This window comes from Toxorhynchites rutilus, chromosome 1 (genome assembly GCF_029784135.1).
Source record: "Toxorhynchites rutilus septentrionalis strain SRP chromosome 1, ASM2978413v1, whole genome shotgun sequence".
Lineage (NCBI taxonomy): Eukaryota > Metazoa > Arthropoda > Insecta > Diptera > Culicidae > Toxorhynchites > Toxorhynchites rutilus.
In genome coordinates this window covers 4,295,043-4,310,811 of record NC_073744.1, presented here as the reverse complement: position 1 = coordinate 4,310,811, position 15,769 = coordinate 4,295,043, and the positions used below count along the sequence as shown (strand labels likewise).

General features: G+C 41.1%; 1 protein-coding gene and 1 long non-coding RNA gene across 5 annotated transcripts in view; one reads left to right on the top strand and one right to left on the bottom strand.

The window, feature by feature from the left end:
- LOC129778170 (BTB/POZ domain-containing protein 7) overlaps positions 1–11,131 on the top strand; it is a 40,522-nt gene extending 29,391 nt beyond the window's left edge. For all 3 annotated transcript variants that reach the window (XM_055784927.1, XM_055784919.1, XM_055784911.1), the window contains 2 exons: positions 1,730–4,634; positions 8,966–11,131. In XM_055784927.1, coding sequence (XP_055640902.1) covers positions 1,761–4,634; positions 8,966–9,286 — 3,195 coding nt within the window. In that variant the 5' untranslated portion in view covers positions 1,730–1,760 and the 3' untranslated portion in view covers positions 9,287–11,131. The remainder of the gene's footprint in view (positions 1–1,729; positions 4,635–8,965) is intronic.
- A 1,186-nt stretch (positions 11,132–12,317) lies between these two features.
- Positions 12,318–13,311, bottom strand: LOC129763288 (uncharacterized). 2 transcript variants are annotated; one of them, XR_008740877.1, is made up of 3 exons: positions 13,174–13,311; positions 12,905–13,116; positions 12,318–12,848 (listed from the first exon to the last, which is right to left on the bottom strand). It is a non-coding gene; the product is annotated as an uncharacterized LOC129763288 (long non-coding RNA). The 2 variants fall into 2 exon arrangements; XR_008740876.1 differs by having other exon boundaries at positions 12,318–12,647.
- Between the last annotated feature and the right edge of the window lie 2,458 nt (positions 13,312–15,769).

Genomic DNA, 15,769 nt, shown 5'->3' with positions numbered 1-15,769 from the left:
ATACAGTGATTCCACAAAAAAGTATCTACCGGGAAAAAATTCTCTGATTTTTCTCAAACCTATAATGTTGAAAAAAATTCGAAATGTTGTATCCGAGGCACGACCGCTAAGGACGCAGGACTACGCAATCTTTTTTTTTTTTAAATTTGTTATTTGCGAATTCGTCGAAAGTTGAGTTATACCCTAATTGGTCATATGTCGCCATTTGTTTCTTTTACAGTTGCAGCGATAAATTTCAAGTGAAATATTCGCTTGCGTTCACAGCTCGAGGGGAAACATAAAATACAAAACGAGCAGAATAAGCTGATCCTTGTTGTTTCGGGCACAGAAAGATTCTGAGAATTTCCCTCAGAGGAGATGCAATACTTATACGCTAGCAACAGCTTACTTCCCAAATATTCTCTTTTCGCTATCCCCCTTCGTAGTTTCTATTCTTCTTCTTCTTCTTCTTTTCCTCTATTTACGGAGACTTTAAATCCAACGATTCATTCGTCTCCGACTGTTTCTATTCTAGCGGCTGCATAAGTTGCTCGTTATTGACAGCTCTGTTCGGGAAAGCACCCAAATGGACAGAACAAATGTATGGGGAAATGGGAATGCTTCCAATTTTCATCAATTTAAACCATATTCAGACTATAGGATTGTAATGTATAGCATATCAAACAAATCTTAGAAAGATTCTGATTCGATTGGTATGCAAATCGTTAAAATTCGTTCGCAGCAAAAATATTTATTAACGTTAACTTTATTTCATAAAAACGTGACCTGCCCCCTTAATGTAAGACGTAGTCCTACGTCAAAATAATTGTTTTATGAATGAACATATGTTAGAAAACATGAAAATGAAGTCCACAATCTTCTGATCCCTATCCCTGTGGTTGATTTCGCACAGACAAGCAGTTTCCCAAGATGGATTAAACCACGGAAAACATAAACCCCATTTTATTACCATCAATCAGCGCACCCATCACATCAGATGTTTCCTTCCCACGAGTGGCAGCAACAGCAGCAGACGAATTGGAAAATCCGCGCGCTGTGTTTTCGTACCCTCTCCCTCTAATTAATTCACCTTTTGTGTTTGCGTGTGTATTGTGTCGTTAATTCCATCGCCACTTGGCCACCAAACGAATTATTGTGGCCCAGTTCCCTACATTATTGGCGTTTGAATCCGCTTTTCGGTTCTGCCTATCCGCCTTGCGCCACTCTTTGTTTCTTTTCTACTGCACGCCAGTCAAAACCTCATCGGAAATGAACGGATCAAAAATGGTTTGTTGTCCGTCCGCAAAGTTATGATGCCTTTGGTGCTGCTACACGTGAGATAGTTGTTGCGCTGCACGAAGCGAGCAAGAGAAAGCGTTATCCTTGAAATTCATGTGCATCTTCACGCTTCCTCCTCAGTCCACCCGTCCGACTGCCCTGTCCTTCGTTCTCCGCTCATCGCCAGCGGGGAAAATCCAAACACAAAAACAGCTGAACCTCACCGCTGCGGCCACCACCACATAGTACTCTACTCACGTGATATGTGGCGTGTCGGAAACTATTGGGAAGGAATTTTCTTTCCGTTCTTTGTTTCCCCCCATCACATCACATCAATGCAATGCCCTTGGCAGCGATTTTCGTTTGGATCTCACGCAATTGTCAATCATTGAATTTTGTTTCTTTCGTTCTTTGTTTTGATGGTATCACTGAAATGTTTTTTTTTCTCTCTTGCTTCCCTTTTCCTCCACAGATCAACCGTTGGCCGCAGCAGCCGCTAAAAAATGAATCTCGGTCTATGGGGATGTTTGGTGCCCTGTGGACTGCAATACTGGTGCGAGAGCAAAAGCGATACATGCATTACGGAGATGGGGGCGACGGCATCAACTGATTGTCCGGGTGGTCCCGGGGGTGGTGGCGGTGGTATCTCGGGATTCGCGGGTCCGACAGCGACGACTGCAACGACTACCACACCACTGACATCGGCTGGCGGAGGACCATACGGCGGACATTTCGGTGGTGGACCCGGTGGTGTTGGAGGCATTGTGGGCGGAGGAGGAGGAGGTGGAGTGGTCGGAGTTATTGTGCGAGAGCGACGGAAGAAGGTAACCGGTTTTGCGACACTGAAGAAGAAGCTGATACGGCGACGTCGATCGTCGAAAGCATGTGATCACGGCAGAGTGCTGCGGGAGTTCGTCTCCAGTTGGAACCCAATCGAACTGTCCGCTTTGTTGGAGGAATACGAGTCGCTGGCTGCTCTGAAAGACCTCTCGGTACAGGCCGAACTTGCTCGACCTCCGGCCACCACGTTCAAACAGGATCTCGCCAGTTTGTACGATTACAAACACTGCACCGACTGTGATCTGGTATTTCGGGGAACCGTATTCCCTGTGCACCGTGCACTCCTCTCCGCACGTTGTCCATACTTTCGGGATTTGCTCGCCGGCTGTCCAGGGTACGGAGCTCGGATCTGTCTGGAACTGCGCTCCTCGCCGGTGGACGTTCCGATGTTTTCGTCGTTGCTGAGATATCTGTATACAGGAGATTTATGTACACACGATCCGACCATAGATGTAAGTCTGCTACGTAGATTAGGGGAGGACTTCGGCATACCGAATCCGCTGGAGAACGACCTGCGCTATCTGCTCGAGAGCGGTGATTACGCAGATGCCGCCATAGTGTTCACCTCCGAGGGTGGCGACTACCATCGGCCCGATTCTGGCAGTTCGGAGTACGGCTTCCGTCCGAAGCTGGAACTGCCCTGCCACAAGGCTGTCCTTAGTGCGCGATCGCCTTTCTTCAAAAATATGATCCAGCGACGGACACGTAACATTAACGAGGAGCATCAGTTGCACGGAACGGATCGCTCGCTGCATGTCCCGACGCGAATCGTACTGGATGAGACCGTTATACCGAAGCGCTATGCGCGTGTTTTGCTCCACGCGATTTACCTAGACACGGTTGATCTTTCGTTGATTCTACGTGGTAATGGGTGCGGAAGTGGGGCCGGGAGTCTCGGCGAAGTGCAGGCGCTTACACATACTGGCCGCACCCGACCGTCTCCGCTGGAGGAAGCCATGGAACTGTATCAGATCGGACGTTTTCTAGAGCTGGACATCTTGGCGCAGGGCTGTGAGGATTTGATTCTCGAATGGCTTTCGCTCGATACGCTGGCGACGGTGCTCCGCTGGGGTAGCCAGCCTTACGGTTCCGCCTGGGTATACCGACAAGCTTGCCACTATCTGAGGGAGGAGTTCTCCGCTATCGTCGGATCTCCTGTGCTCTTCCAACTCGACAAATCACAACTGATTCAGGCGCTCAAAAATAACTTCCTTCAGGCATCCGAGCTGGAGGTGCTGCAGGCTGTGTTAAAATGGGGTGAACAGGAGCTTATCCGACGGATGGAAGACCGCGAGCCGAATTTGCTGAGCCATACGGCTCACTCCGTCACGCGAAAGGGGATCAAAAAAAGAGATCTCAGCGATGTTGAATTGCGCGAGATTCTTTCCGAACTGTTGCCACATGTTCGTATGGATCACGTGTTACCACCAAGCAATGAGATATTGAATCAAGCCATTCGGAGGGGTCTGGTGAGTACGCCACCGTCGCACATGATTGGAGATGATCGCGAGAGCCTGCGGATCAATGCATGGATTCGGGGCGGTAAGAATCATGGACTGTTTGTGCGTCCGAGGCTTTTCATGCCGTACTACGAAGAGGTTAAGGTGCTTCTTGAAGACCACATCGCCTCTCAGCAGGTGGAGATACTGAGAATGCGACGTTCACGTCACATGCCCGATATTCCGGACACCCTGTACATGGTGTCCCGCTTGAATAGTAATGCGAGTGGAAACATTAGCGGAGGTGGCACGGCTGGAGTGGATGTGGTAGCCGCTGCGGCTGCTTCGATCCCGGCGCCTGATCCGACCACAATGGAAGCTATGCAGAAAAGGGAACAAAAGCTGAGACAGTCGCCAAGCTGTCAGCGAGCGCTGACACTACAGCTATCCAATCGTCATGAAATCAACCGCCAGATACGACTGAGGGTGGTCCGTGAGTTCAACTTCCCCGACGAGGTAGCTGATCTGCTGGACAACTCCAACTGCTACTGTCTGGATGCGGACGGTTCCACGCCGAAGACTCAGGATGGTGATATTCGCGCGAGCAATCAATCACTGGATGAGGACACAACTCCACCGCCTTCGCCGGCACTGCCAAACGATATTATTCCACAGAATGTGGCCTGTTTCGGCCGCAATATGACATTCCCCCGGCAGCAACCTCAACCGTCAACGCAAGTGATTCCGCACGGCGCCGGAGTCACCGGGGGCGGTTTGCATGTTCCCCAGGGAGGTATGCTCGGGCCAAGTGCAAGTATTATAGGGACACATCGACGCCAGGATCTACCTTCGCTTATCCCCGGTGGGGATGTGGTTGCATACAGGCTGTCAGCACCCGCCGGTACCCAATCGGCGGATTCGGCGGGTGCCTGCTCCGAAGGACACTTGTCGGACATCATGCCAGATGTGGCGATGGCAACCGCTTCCCTCGGTCAGCTGCAGCTCGGTGATATGCCGGAAAGTTTGCACCTGGACCTGGGCGATGGCCCCAGCCATATGATCGGTGCGGCGGCAGCCATGGGTTTACACAATTTGCAGGTAAATTTGATTCGATTTAAAATTCAATTCAGGGGTTTTAAACCTTTTTTTGCTCCATCACATCTCCCACTTGCCACTTGCAAAAAACATGTTTCTCCATTACATGGAATAAATGTTTGATACAAAAAATATGATAGAATAAAGACAGACCCCTCTTCTCTTCACCCCTTAGAGAGGGGGAAGTCTACTCACCACAGAAACGTTTCGTGTCTCCTAAAATCTTCACATGCCAAATCCGGCTCCATTTGCTTGATTAGTTTTACAGTTATGCAGAAATTTGTTTTTCATTTGTATGGCAGCTCTCCCTTAGACAGGGAGGGTATGACAGCCCATCCTAAGAGAGGGGGAGGAGTGTCGAACCATCATAGAAACATTTATTGCATCCTAAAACCTCCATATCCCAAATTTGGTTTCATTTACTTGATTAATTCGCGAGTAATGCAGAAATTTGTATTTCATTTGTATGGCAGCTCCCCCTTAGAAAGGGAGTGGAGAGTCTAACCATCATAGAAACAGTTATTGCACCCTAAAACCTTCACATGCAAAATTAGGTTTCATTTGCTTGATTAATTCTCGAGTAACGTAGAAATTTGTGTTTCATTAGTATGGCAGCCCCCCTTAGAGAGGAGGGTGGTGAGTCTAACATTTATTCATAAGCTTAATTTGGCTCCATTTGCTTGATTAGTTCTCGAGTTATGCAGAAATTTGTGTTTCATTTGTATGGCAGACCATCCCCTCTCCACACCATAACTACCATGGAAACATTTATTGCACCCTAAAATCTCAATATGCCTAATTTGATTTCATTTGCTTGAATAATTCTCGAGTAATGCAGAAATTTGTTTTTCATTTGTTTGGCAGACCCCCCCCCCCCCCCCTTAGAGAGCCCAAAAACCCCTACATACCAATTTCCATGTTGATCGGTTCAGTAGTTCCCGAGTCCATAAGAATCAGACAGACAGACAGAAATATATATATATAGATATCAGGATAAGACTCGATCATTTGAAGATCGATGAGTTTGTTTATTTCGTCACTGCCACTCGGAAGAGATTTCAAACCATATCCAGATCTTGTTCTTTGATAAAAGGAAAATGAGTTTTTAACTTGTTGTAAAAACTCTTGACAAATGCTGTACAATTTCCGTTTAATGGTCTTCTGTACTGCTTGGTCGTCTGTTCCATCATCATTTACTGACGAAAGTCTTTCAAACATTGTGAAGTTGTTCAATTGAACATCACATCTCGGATTTGCAAATGTTTGCGGAAGATCACAAATTTTAGCGTATCCAACAAAATTCTGTAATGTGCAAAAAATAATTGTAAATGTACAATATTCCCTTGCACAATTCCCCCCTTTTAATGACCAAATTCCCCACCGGTTGAAAATCACTGCTTTAATTGAATTGGAAGTTTTCATATTGCGGTGGGGGGTTCATTTAAATGCACACCATTAAAAATTAGGCTGTTGTGGCTTCCTTGACCTAGTATTAAGCGTGGTGCTTATTCCCGTTCCGTTCTGAGCAGGGAATTTATCGTCAAATATAGTTTTTCTGGCTTGTACTGGCTCGAAGAAACTGTCTGGGGTGTGGTGAGATGATAGGCAATGGGCATTGGTACACAGTGGTCCCTCAGAAATTCTGGGCGGCATTCAATCGAAAAATGAATGGAAATGCCTTGAAATTTGGTGTGCCGGGGTTTTCGAAGGTGCTGAATCTATGTTCGAGTCATTTTGGTTATGAACTCCTAATCAAGGGCTGGGGGAGGGGGTGAAATTTGAAATTTTCGGAAAAAAAAACGTGTGGGGTCGAGTGCCAATGAAAATGGCCATCTCGAATTTTCAAAGCGAAATAGATTAAAAATGTTGATTCCCACGAAAACTACCCCTTGCAAAATATCAGCCCGATCGGACTTCATTTACTAGTGTCGCACAGCGTTCAAAGTTTGAGTTTTTTGAAAACCGAATAATCACCCAAGGGGGGAGTAATGGAAATCGGGGTTTTCGAAAAAAAAAATTTGATGCCAAATGTCTTCAAATTGCATGAAACGTCGAGATCTACCGTCATCTCGAAAATTTTGACGTGGGACTACGTCTAACCGGAGAATATGGGGGGGTAAAATCAAAACCTAAACACAGAACATGCAGGAAAAAATGCAAGATTCCAAATGCTTATAACTCGAACATTTTTTACTGGATCGGAAAGATTTTCGCATCATTTGATAGGGAATATTTCTACGTTTCTATCGCAATTAATAAAATGTTATTTTCCATTAGATAAACAATTGAAAAACTGTAAAATGTTAGGCGTTATCTAAACGCCCTAACTGCCTCGTTTCGATTGGCTTGATTTACGGTTTCCCTAACACAGCCATCGAAACCAAGCAGCCTTGAAGAAATTGGCATTGCAAATACATGAAAGTCGGGGGTATTTTTGTTTCGACTGAAATGTGTTTCCCCAACACTGACTTCAAAATCAAGATGTCTGGGGAAATCGGCTTTGCAAATGAATGCAAACTGCGAGTACTTTTGTACTCGCTTGCCTTTGTGCAAACTAGAATATGTTTCCTTAACACGGTCTCCTAAACTTAAGACCTGGAAAAATCGTGCACACACTAGAGGCGAATGAACTTTCCTGTTTGAATCCTCTATAGTATAAAAAGTAGAAGTTGAAGTTGTTGATCCATGCAAGCCGGAGGTACTTCTGCACCCGCATTTTTTTTTTTGCACTCCGAAAAGTGTTTTCCTAACACAGATTGCAAGAGTGGATACGAACATAACGCTTTGGCTCGGTTATTCAAGATTGCATTGAAGGATATGCCTTCATATCTTCTGCTCACTGAATTTCTACGCATACCATTTGATGATTAGGCAAAATATTGATAACCATTTGCTGCGAAAACGCGTATTGATATTGATTAAACAATGTGCGTTCGACGTACATGTCAGAATCGAAACTGAGTGCCTGAAGTTCATCAAATCAAGCAAATTCGCGTTTCGAGAAGTACATACAGTTGAGGGATGCAAACTTCAGAAGGAAACGTAAAATAAAATAATCGTTTGATAATTCTTCCGTTCACATGTTTTGTCCTAGGCATTAAACAAAACGAAAAAGAACTGTCATCAAATTTACTTGTAACGAAGAACATAATCTATCACAATGCGTGAATTGACCTTACATGGCATTATACAATCTTTTCAATCACAAAGCAAATAGATTGAATACAAACAAATGATTGCTAAGCTAAAGTAGCCCCAAGTCAACCTTGCGGTTATATCATAGATATAACCTACCCATTTTTTTTTTTATCAAAAATCGACGCTCTGGGACACTCTGGAAATTTCGTCAAAAATCGATTTTTCAGAGAAAAACGTGTACCGGAAAAGGGCCGAAAAGTCAATTTTTGACAAAATATTTTTTTCGAGATAACAGTAAATCTGCACGTTTCATGCAATTCTAATACATTTGGCATCAACATATTTTTTTCGAAAACCCCGATTTCCTTGGTGATTCCTGGGTGATTTTTCGGTTTTCAAAAAACTCAAACTTTGACCGCTGTGCGACACTAGTAAATGAAGTCCGATCGAGCTAATAGTTTGCAACATTTTTAATCAAGTTCGCTTTAAAAATTCGAGGGACACTTTTTTCCCATACATCCATTGGCACTCTAATGCACAGTATCCGTTTTTAAAATGCAGCTTAAGAGGAGAACCCGGTCTGGAAGGTCGAAAAAACTATTTTTTTCATGTGAAATGATTGAAATTATTTTCCGATATTTGATTTCGTTGGAAAGTAACAGCCAAAAAAATTAGGTCACCTCAAGGGATATAGTATTGCTGTACGAATTTTTAACACGTTTGTCGCCCAACGCGACGTTTCGTTCGATTTGAGCTGTCTTTATTTTATTATATTCTCTGAATCAAACATGTATTCCATGTAATGGAAAAGCATGTTATTTGCAAGTGATTGATGAATCTTGAATGAGAATTGTGTTTGAAAATATTTTTTATTATAATGACGAGTTTTGGTGGAAGTACTAGGAAATTTATAGTAAAAGGAAACTATAAAGAGTCATTTAGAAGATCAATCAATGAAGAGTTGTGCGATTGGACCCACGATCGTTCGCTTAGTAAGAAAACGTGAATGAAAACAAAAAATCCATTCGGGCGGAAGGAGGTTTGCCGGGTCAGCTTCAACGATTTTTCCCTCCCTCATTTGCGTCTTTCTTCCAACTAATTATAAAAGCCTAGAACCTAACCATGTGTAACCAAACAAATTTCCTCACACTGTATCATCAGAAGCCACCAATACTTATTCCGTTTCATCCTTCCAGCATCATCGTCTAGCAGCAACACAATCGCCGAGCAATTTCCACCACTATATGACCCGTGGGCATCCCTCATCCGCCTCGGGATCCGCGTTAGGTGGTGGTAGTAGTGGTGTTGACGGCCTAGGTTTAGGAAGTAGTGGCCTGAGTAGTGCACGAATAGCCGCTCTAGGAGGATCTTCCGGAGGCTCGCAACAGCACCAGCAGCAACAGTCACAAGCCCTACCGCCATCGTCTTACTCGCAGCGCTCCAATTCACCGTACTCCCTGCATCGAGCGAGTCCGGGCCTGCCTCACAGCTCCTACCACACGGGACCCCGGTTATAGAGACGGCTGCAAGTATTCCCCGATAGGCGTCATCTGTTCAGTATGCCTTTCTGAAGAGAACAAAATATTCAAGCAAAAAACACAAAGCGAAACGCGAGAGTGTGTGTTTGATCGAGTGTAAGTATGCGCGCAATCGTTTAGTTAAACGAATTAACTAAGATAGAAACCCCAAGTAGAAAGGAGGGGTGAAACAAAAAAAAACACATACAAACTTACACACACAGAACAAAAAGTAATTATTACAAATACATAGATATTTGAATTAAGGGTTAAGAATTTCATTAATTATAAATAAAGAATTAAAAAAACTACACGACAGGATATATAAAAGATAATGAAAGTACTATAAAACAAAAACCACACACTCACACACCCAACAGAAGAGAACAAACAAAAAAGCAAATGTAAAATTAGAAGTCGAAATCTTTTATATTTATGAACGAAAAAAAACAAAGAAACGGAAACAAAACCCACTCAAAAAATGAGGAGTAAAGGAGGAGTAAACAATGATTCAATATTTCGCAATAGTAATCAAAACTATCTCTTCGAAGAGGACACACATTTTGTGCGTGAAGGAAGTGTGGTGGTGTGGTGGCAACCGAATTCCGTGTGCAAGAGTGTATGAACGAGAAAATGTGAGTGTGTAACGTTATGTTTTTTTTGTTTCTCTATTAGCAAGTAGGTGGTGCCTTTTATTTATTTTAGCCGACTTTTTTTTTGTTCTTTACATTAATTCTAAGATGAAATTTTTATCACTATTTATTGACCTTTTTCGCAGCGTTTTTTTTTTGTTTTTACTAAGTCGTACGTGCACACACTGGCTAGGAATAATTTTTATCAGCTGTTACTTTACACACATTGATATTTCGGTTCGCAGCTGTGAATGTTTGCGTGGTGTATGAATGATGAGCTGAAATAAAAAAGGGAATGGATATAGTGTCAATGCGCGAGCGAGTTGTAACCGGAAATCATTTTCATATTTTCGAATATTTATTCGTGTGTAACAACAGCAACTGGCTGAAGGACGAAGAGTTACACAACACACAACGTAAACGAAAGGAACCGTATCGTACGTACGCAAATATGTATAATGACTATTCTATAATCAAGTGATGTTCAATCCACAAGAGAGAGAGAGAGTTGAATTATTGAGCTCTTAGCCGTCCCAGATGAAAAAATATCGAATAAGGGCTGATGGGGCGAGCGGTTTCCATTTGCGAAGATATCCCATTCCGATTGAACATAACCGATCCATTCCCCTTCTCGGATTCAAAGTGTTTTAGATTATTTTTGTTATGAAAATATCGTTTTTTCATTTCGAATCATCTTAGTATCTTGAATCATTTTCATTCTTAAAAACGAGTCAGCAAGATACGAAGAATGGGCTGTCACATGATTTCCAATACGACTCGACAGACAAGTAAAAATATTAGTCTTCGAGAGCATGCCCTCATCGAGCATACGAACAAAAAAGGCAGCAAAGAGGTTAGCTTAGTATATTTCGAGTAGAAGAACACGGAAAAGCAGAGAAACTCGAGTGTTAGTGGGATCAGGGCGGAAGCGGGGGTCTTCGGAGCGCAAAACAAAGGATTAAAAATCGTAAATACAATATAATTACCATATTAAAAAATGGAAATGCAAAAATATTATAATTATAAATAACGATTAGTGAAAGCAAGCAAGCAAACAAACAAAAAGATGAAATATTGATCTTAAGAAGAGGAAGCAATGGGACGATGAATAGATAACAACTGTGCGCGCGAAGAGGAGGCGGTAGGAAGGGAAATAAAAAAGTACACAATGCCAGAAACAACGTCGTGGAGGAGAAAGAAAAAATATCAGAAATAAAAAGATTATTTTAAAAATTGAATGTAGGCCCTAGAAAATCATCGTTCAGTAGATGACATCCTTATCTTTGGAATTTTTCTTATCTTTTACGTAAATTCAGCGCTTAGATGCCGCTGACGAAACTCAATCCCGACAAATGATTGTCTTGTGGTGCTTTCTTTAGAAATTCAGATAGCTTTCACCCGAAAGGAGCGAGTGGCTTCAATCTTCTTTGATATGAAGGGGGTCCATGATTCAGTCCTAATACTTGAATTAACTTGCTTTGCGCGTAACATTAAAATTGTTCTTACGTTGATTGGCCAGTAAGTCGGGTCTCCACAGGGCTTATATTCTAGCCTGTTTTCGAACAAGTTTTACGTAAGCGACTAAGTAAAGAGGTATTTTAGCTTTTAGATATTTTGGAGGAAAGAAAACTGCAAGAGTCGTACGGATGTAATTTTTGACGTAGAACTACGTCTTTCAGGAAGGGTGCCAAATCAGGAAACAGGTCACATTTTTATGAAATAAAGTTAACGTTAATAACTACTTTTACTGTGAACGAATTCTCATGATTTGCATACCAATCGAATCGGAAATTCTCTAAGATTTGTTTTATATGCCATACATGACAATTCGCTAATCTCTAAACGGTTTAAATTTATGAAAACTGTAAGAACTTTTTTTTCCCCCATACATTCGTTCTGCCGATTTGTGTGCTAACCCTACCCGTATTTCGAATGCTTATAACTCGAACATTTCCTAACAGATCGGAAAGATGTTCGCATCGATTGATAGAAAATGGGGCTGATTCTAATGCGCGAATGCGAAGTGACAGCTCTCAAAAATTGTCTCACTCAATTTCCGAAAGCGACTGTGGTGAGATTTTTACCTTGAATGAACTCCCATGAACACTCACTCAATTCTCGTGGGCGATGGCAGTGGAAAAACATGCCATTTTGTGACTTTTGAAGTCGTATCCTCATTTGTTATCAACTAGTACCAGCAATGGTAGCCAAAAATAGGATTAGGCGTTTCCAAAGAATTTGAACGATCTCTAATCATTCGTAGTTCCAAACGGGCAATTGCTGCTCTAGATTCAAAGATGTAGTCATCATCTACAGACAAAAACAGGCAGTTTCGAATGCAATCCAGTTAAACTGTGCTTTTTTAAATAATTTATATTTATTATTAACAAGTAGTCGGTTCAAGTACTTGGTATGCTATTACGAATGACAAGAATATACATCTTCTGCAGCCGCTATAACGCGGTACAAAATTAAAATGTAAATTTACAATAGTTGACCCTAACTGATACGAGAAACTCAATTCAGCATACCGTTTCCGTACTCCAAAAACACAAAATCAGACTTTCAAAAATTACAAAAAGCTACTTAAGTAGTTAAAAATCGTATATGTTTAATCAACTTCTTCCATGTGTGAAGCATCCTCGGTGTCATCCTCTAGTGGTGGAGCATCTTCACCAGTAGTTGCGGCTGGAGTATCATCTGTGCTCATAGCTTCGTCCTTATCGATTCTAAGGGTGGGTTTAGACTAGTGATATATTCATGTGAAGAAATATGATGAGATTTATAGAAATCGCATCAGCCGTTTACACTAGCGTGAACTTCTATAATGAATATATTCATATTTTCGGTGAATTTATTCACCTGAAGTAGAACTGCATCCAACTTTAGTGATTTATCACCAGTGAGAAATTCACAAGCGTTTACATATGCTGAATATGATTCAAGTTATATATACTTGGAATAAGTGTATCATATTTATTCTCACCCGTTTACACCTATTTTCGCGTGAATAAATCCATCTATAGCTATAGATCTCCCTAATGTAAACCCGCCATAAGACCCAGCTTGACCATAAGATAGATGCGAGATGCGTGCACACCTGACTCATCCAGTGAGAATCCAGACAATAACAGTGCAGTTTCGTACAGTAGAATTACAAGATCCTTGACAGGTTTATCATTTTTATCGGCTCATTGTCTATGGATAAAATTCAGCTTTTAAATTTATTTAAATGCGATAATAAATATATCTTACCTTGATGGCTTTTATGTAAGGCGACTATAAAATTAATGTTCACTGCAATGTTATGAAGAATAGTCAACCTTCCACCAACCTTTTAGCGTAATTATTACGGAATCAGTACCCGGACACTAAGTCAACACACGAATGCGGAATCAAAACACGGATACGAAATCAAAACAATTGAAATAACATACACTCATATTAATGCAAAGGGACTATGCAAAAACGGCAATAACAGATTTGAAAATATATATTTTTTTATCTTCTTATCCCAGTGATATTATTTTTCATCAATTATAATAAAAGGAAAACATTTATAAAGATAAACGAAATTATTTCCTGTATATGTTTGTAACAAGGAATGAAAATTTTCAAAATCACAAAAATATGTATTCATGAAACACATTGAATGCATAGAGCCTTTGCAAAAAACACAAGCTTGGACATATATTTCAATGAACACTGCACCATTTGTCATTCATTGGGTATTTTACTCCGAAATTTTACTTGGGTCATGTGACTTTGAGGAGTTCATTGCTGTCACATTCCATTCGCGCAAGAGAATCGGGCCCAATATTTCTACGCGTCTACCCAAATTATTAAAATATTATTGTTCGGGAACGGATGAAATAACGCACGATTCTAGTTAGCGTAGTGCTTTAAGCTACAAAAAATATTTATTTCAGGAATTTGCTTATTCTAAAGATATACATAAAAAAAGAAATCCTTACAAATTCAGTGCTTTTTGTTTCCTTGTTCCAGAACAAATTAATTTTAGGTTAAGCAATGGCGAATGTGATTGTGTATGAACACTCGTATTTTTAATATAAAGGAATCAATCAGTGAAAATTGCCAATTAATAGAACCTATCTTCCTCTAGTTTTAAGTAATCGTTTTTTCTATTGTTCAATTCAACAATTGTGACAGTTCTAAGAACCTGTCACTTCGGTTCTGTTTGGTTGGTATTGGATGTGTAATCGGAAGCGTTGCAAGTAGCAACAATTATGTTTCATGCGATGAACAATTGAATAACTGCAAAATGTCAAGCGTTATTTAAACGCCCTAATTGCCAAGTTTTGATTGGCCCAATTTACGGTTTTCCCAACACAGACTTCAACATCGATGTACATGTGGAAATCCGCTCTGTAAATATATGTGCAATTCGCGTTGACGGCGGAATGGTGTCGACATCTAGATACGACATTAGTTTGTATGAGGCCAACTATTCTCTATCAGATTAGTCGGTTCTAAAGCCTGGTTTAGAGTTCCCGTGAACGTGAACTTGAACAGGTGGTGGAATAGTACGATCATATCACGGTGAACTACATTGCGATCAAACAACTCAAAAAATCGTGGTGAATAGAATGATTTTGTTCACGTTCACGTTCATATTACAAGTTCGGCAGTAAACGTGAAGTAAATAAACACCGATCTTCAATAAAGTTATTCGGATAAAATCTACAGTTGTTCACGAATCATCTCGAAGCACAAAGTTTTTCAACCCGCGCAGAGATCCGATTGAATGAAATTGCATCCATATCAAAATTTTCATTGAAAACTTGAAAATTTCTAAACATATCCTTTTACGGTTCACGGTGAAATCATTTTCAGAATGCCTTGGGACATTCGAACGGGAACATGAACGAGGGAATATTTTGACGTCTATATTCACCACTGTTTTCACGTTCACGTTCACCGAAGTCGGTGAACTATGGTGAGTTCACCAACATCTCGATTCCACGGTGGAAATTCAGAATCGTTGTGAAATTTGAATTAATCCACCTTTATCAATATACATTATGTTTGAACATGTTTTTCAACTAAAAAATGGTCATTCCTATCGTTTTAAGATGTTTTCCTCTCGTTTTATATATGGACTGATGAATTGTTAACAAAAAATGGGTAGGTTATATCTATGATATAACCGCAAGGTTGACTTGGGGCTACTTTAGCTTAGCAATCATTTGTTTGTATTCAATCTATTTGCTTTGTGATTGAAAAGATTGTATAATGCCATGTAAGGTCAATTCACGCATTGTGATAGATTATGTTCTTCGTTACAAGTAAATTTGATGACAGTTCTTTTTCGTTTTGTTTAATGCCTAGGACAAAACATGTGAACGGAAGAATTATCAAACGATTATTTTATTTTACGTTTCCTTCTGAAGTTTGCATCCCTCAACTGTATGTACTTCTCGAAACGCGAATTTGCTTGATTTGATGAACTTCAGGCACTCAGTTTCGATTCTGACATGTACGTCGAACGCACATTGTTTAATCAATATCAATACGCGTTTTCGCAGCAAATGGTTATCAATATTTTGCCTAATCATCAAATGTTATGCGTAGAAATTCAGTGAGCAGAAGATATGAAGGCATATCCTTCAATGCAATCTTGAATAACCGAGCCAAAGCGTTATGTTCGTATCCGCTCTTGCAATCTGTGTTAGGAAAACACTTTTCGGAGTGCAAAAAAAAAAATGCGGGTGCAGAAGTACCTCCGGCTTGCATGGATCAACAACTTCAACTTCTACTTTTTATACTATAGAGGATTCAAACAGGAAAGTTCATTCGCCTCTAGTGTGTGCACGATTTTTCCAGGTCTTAA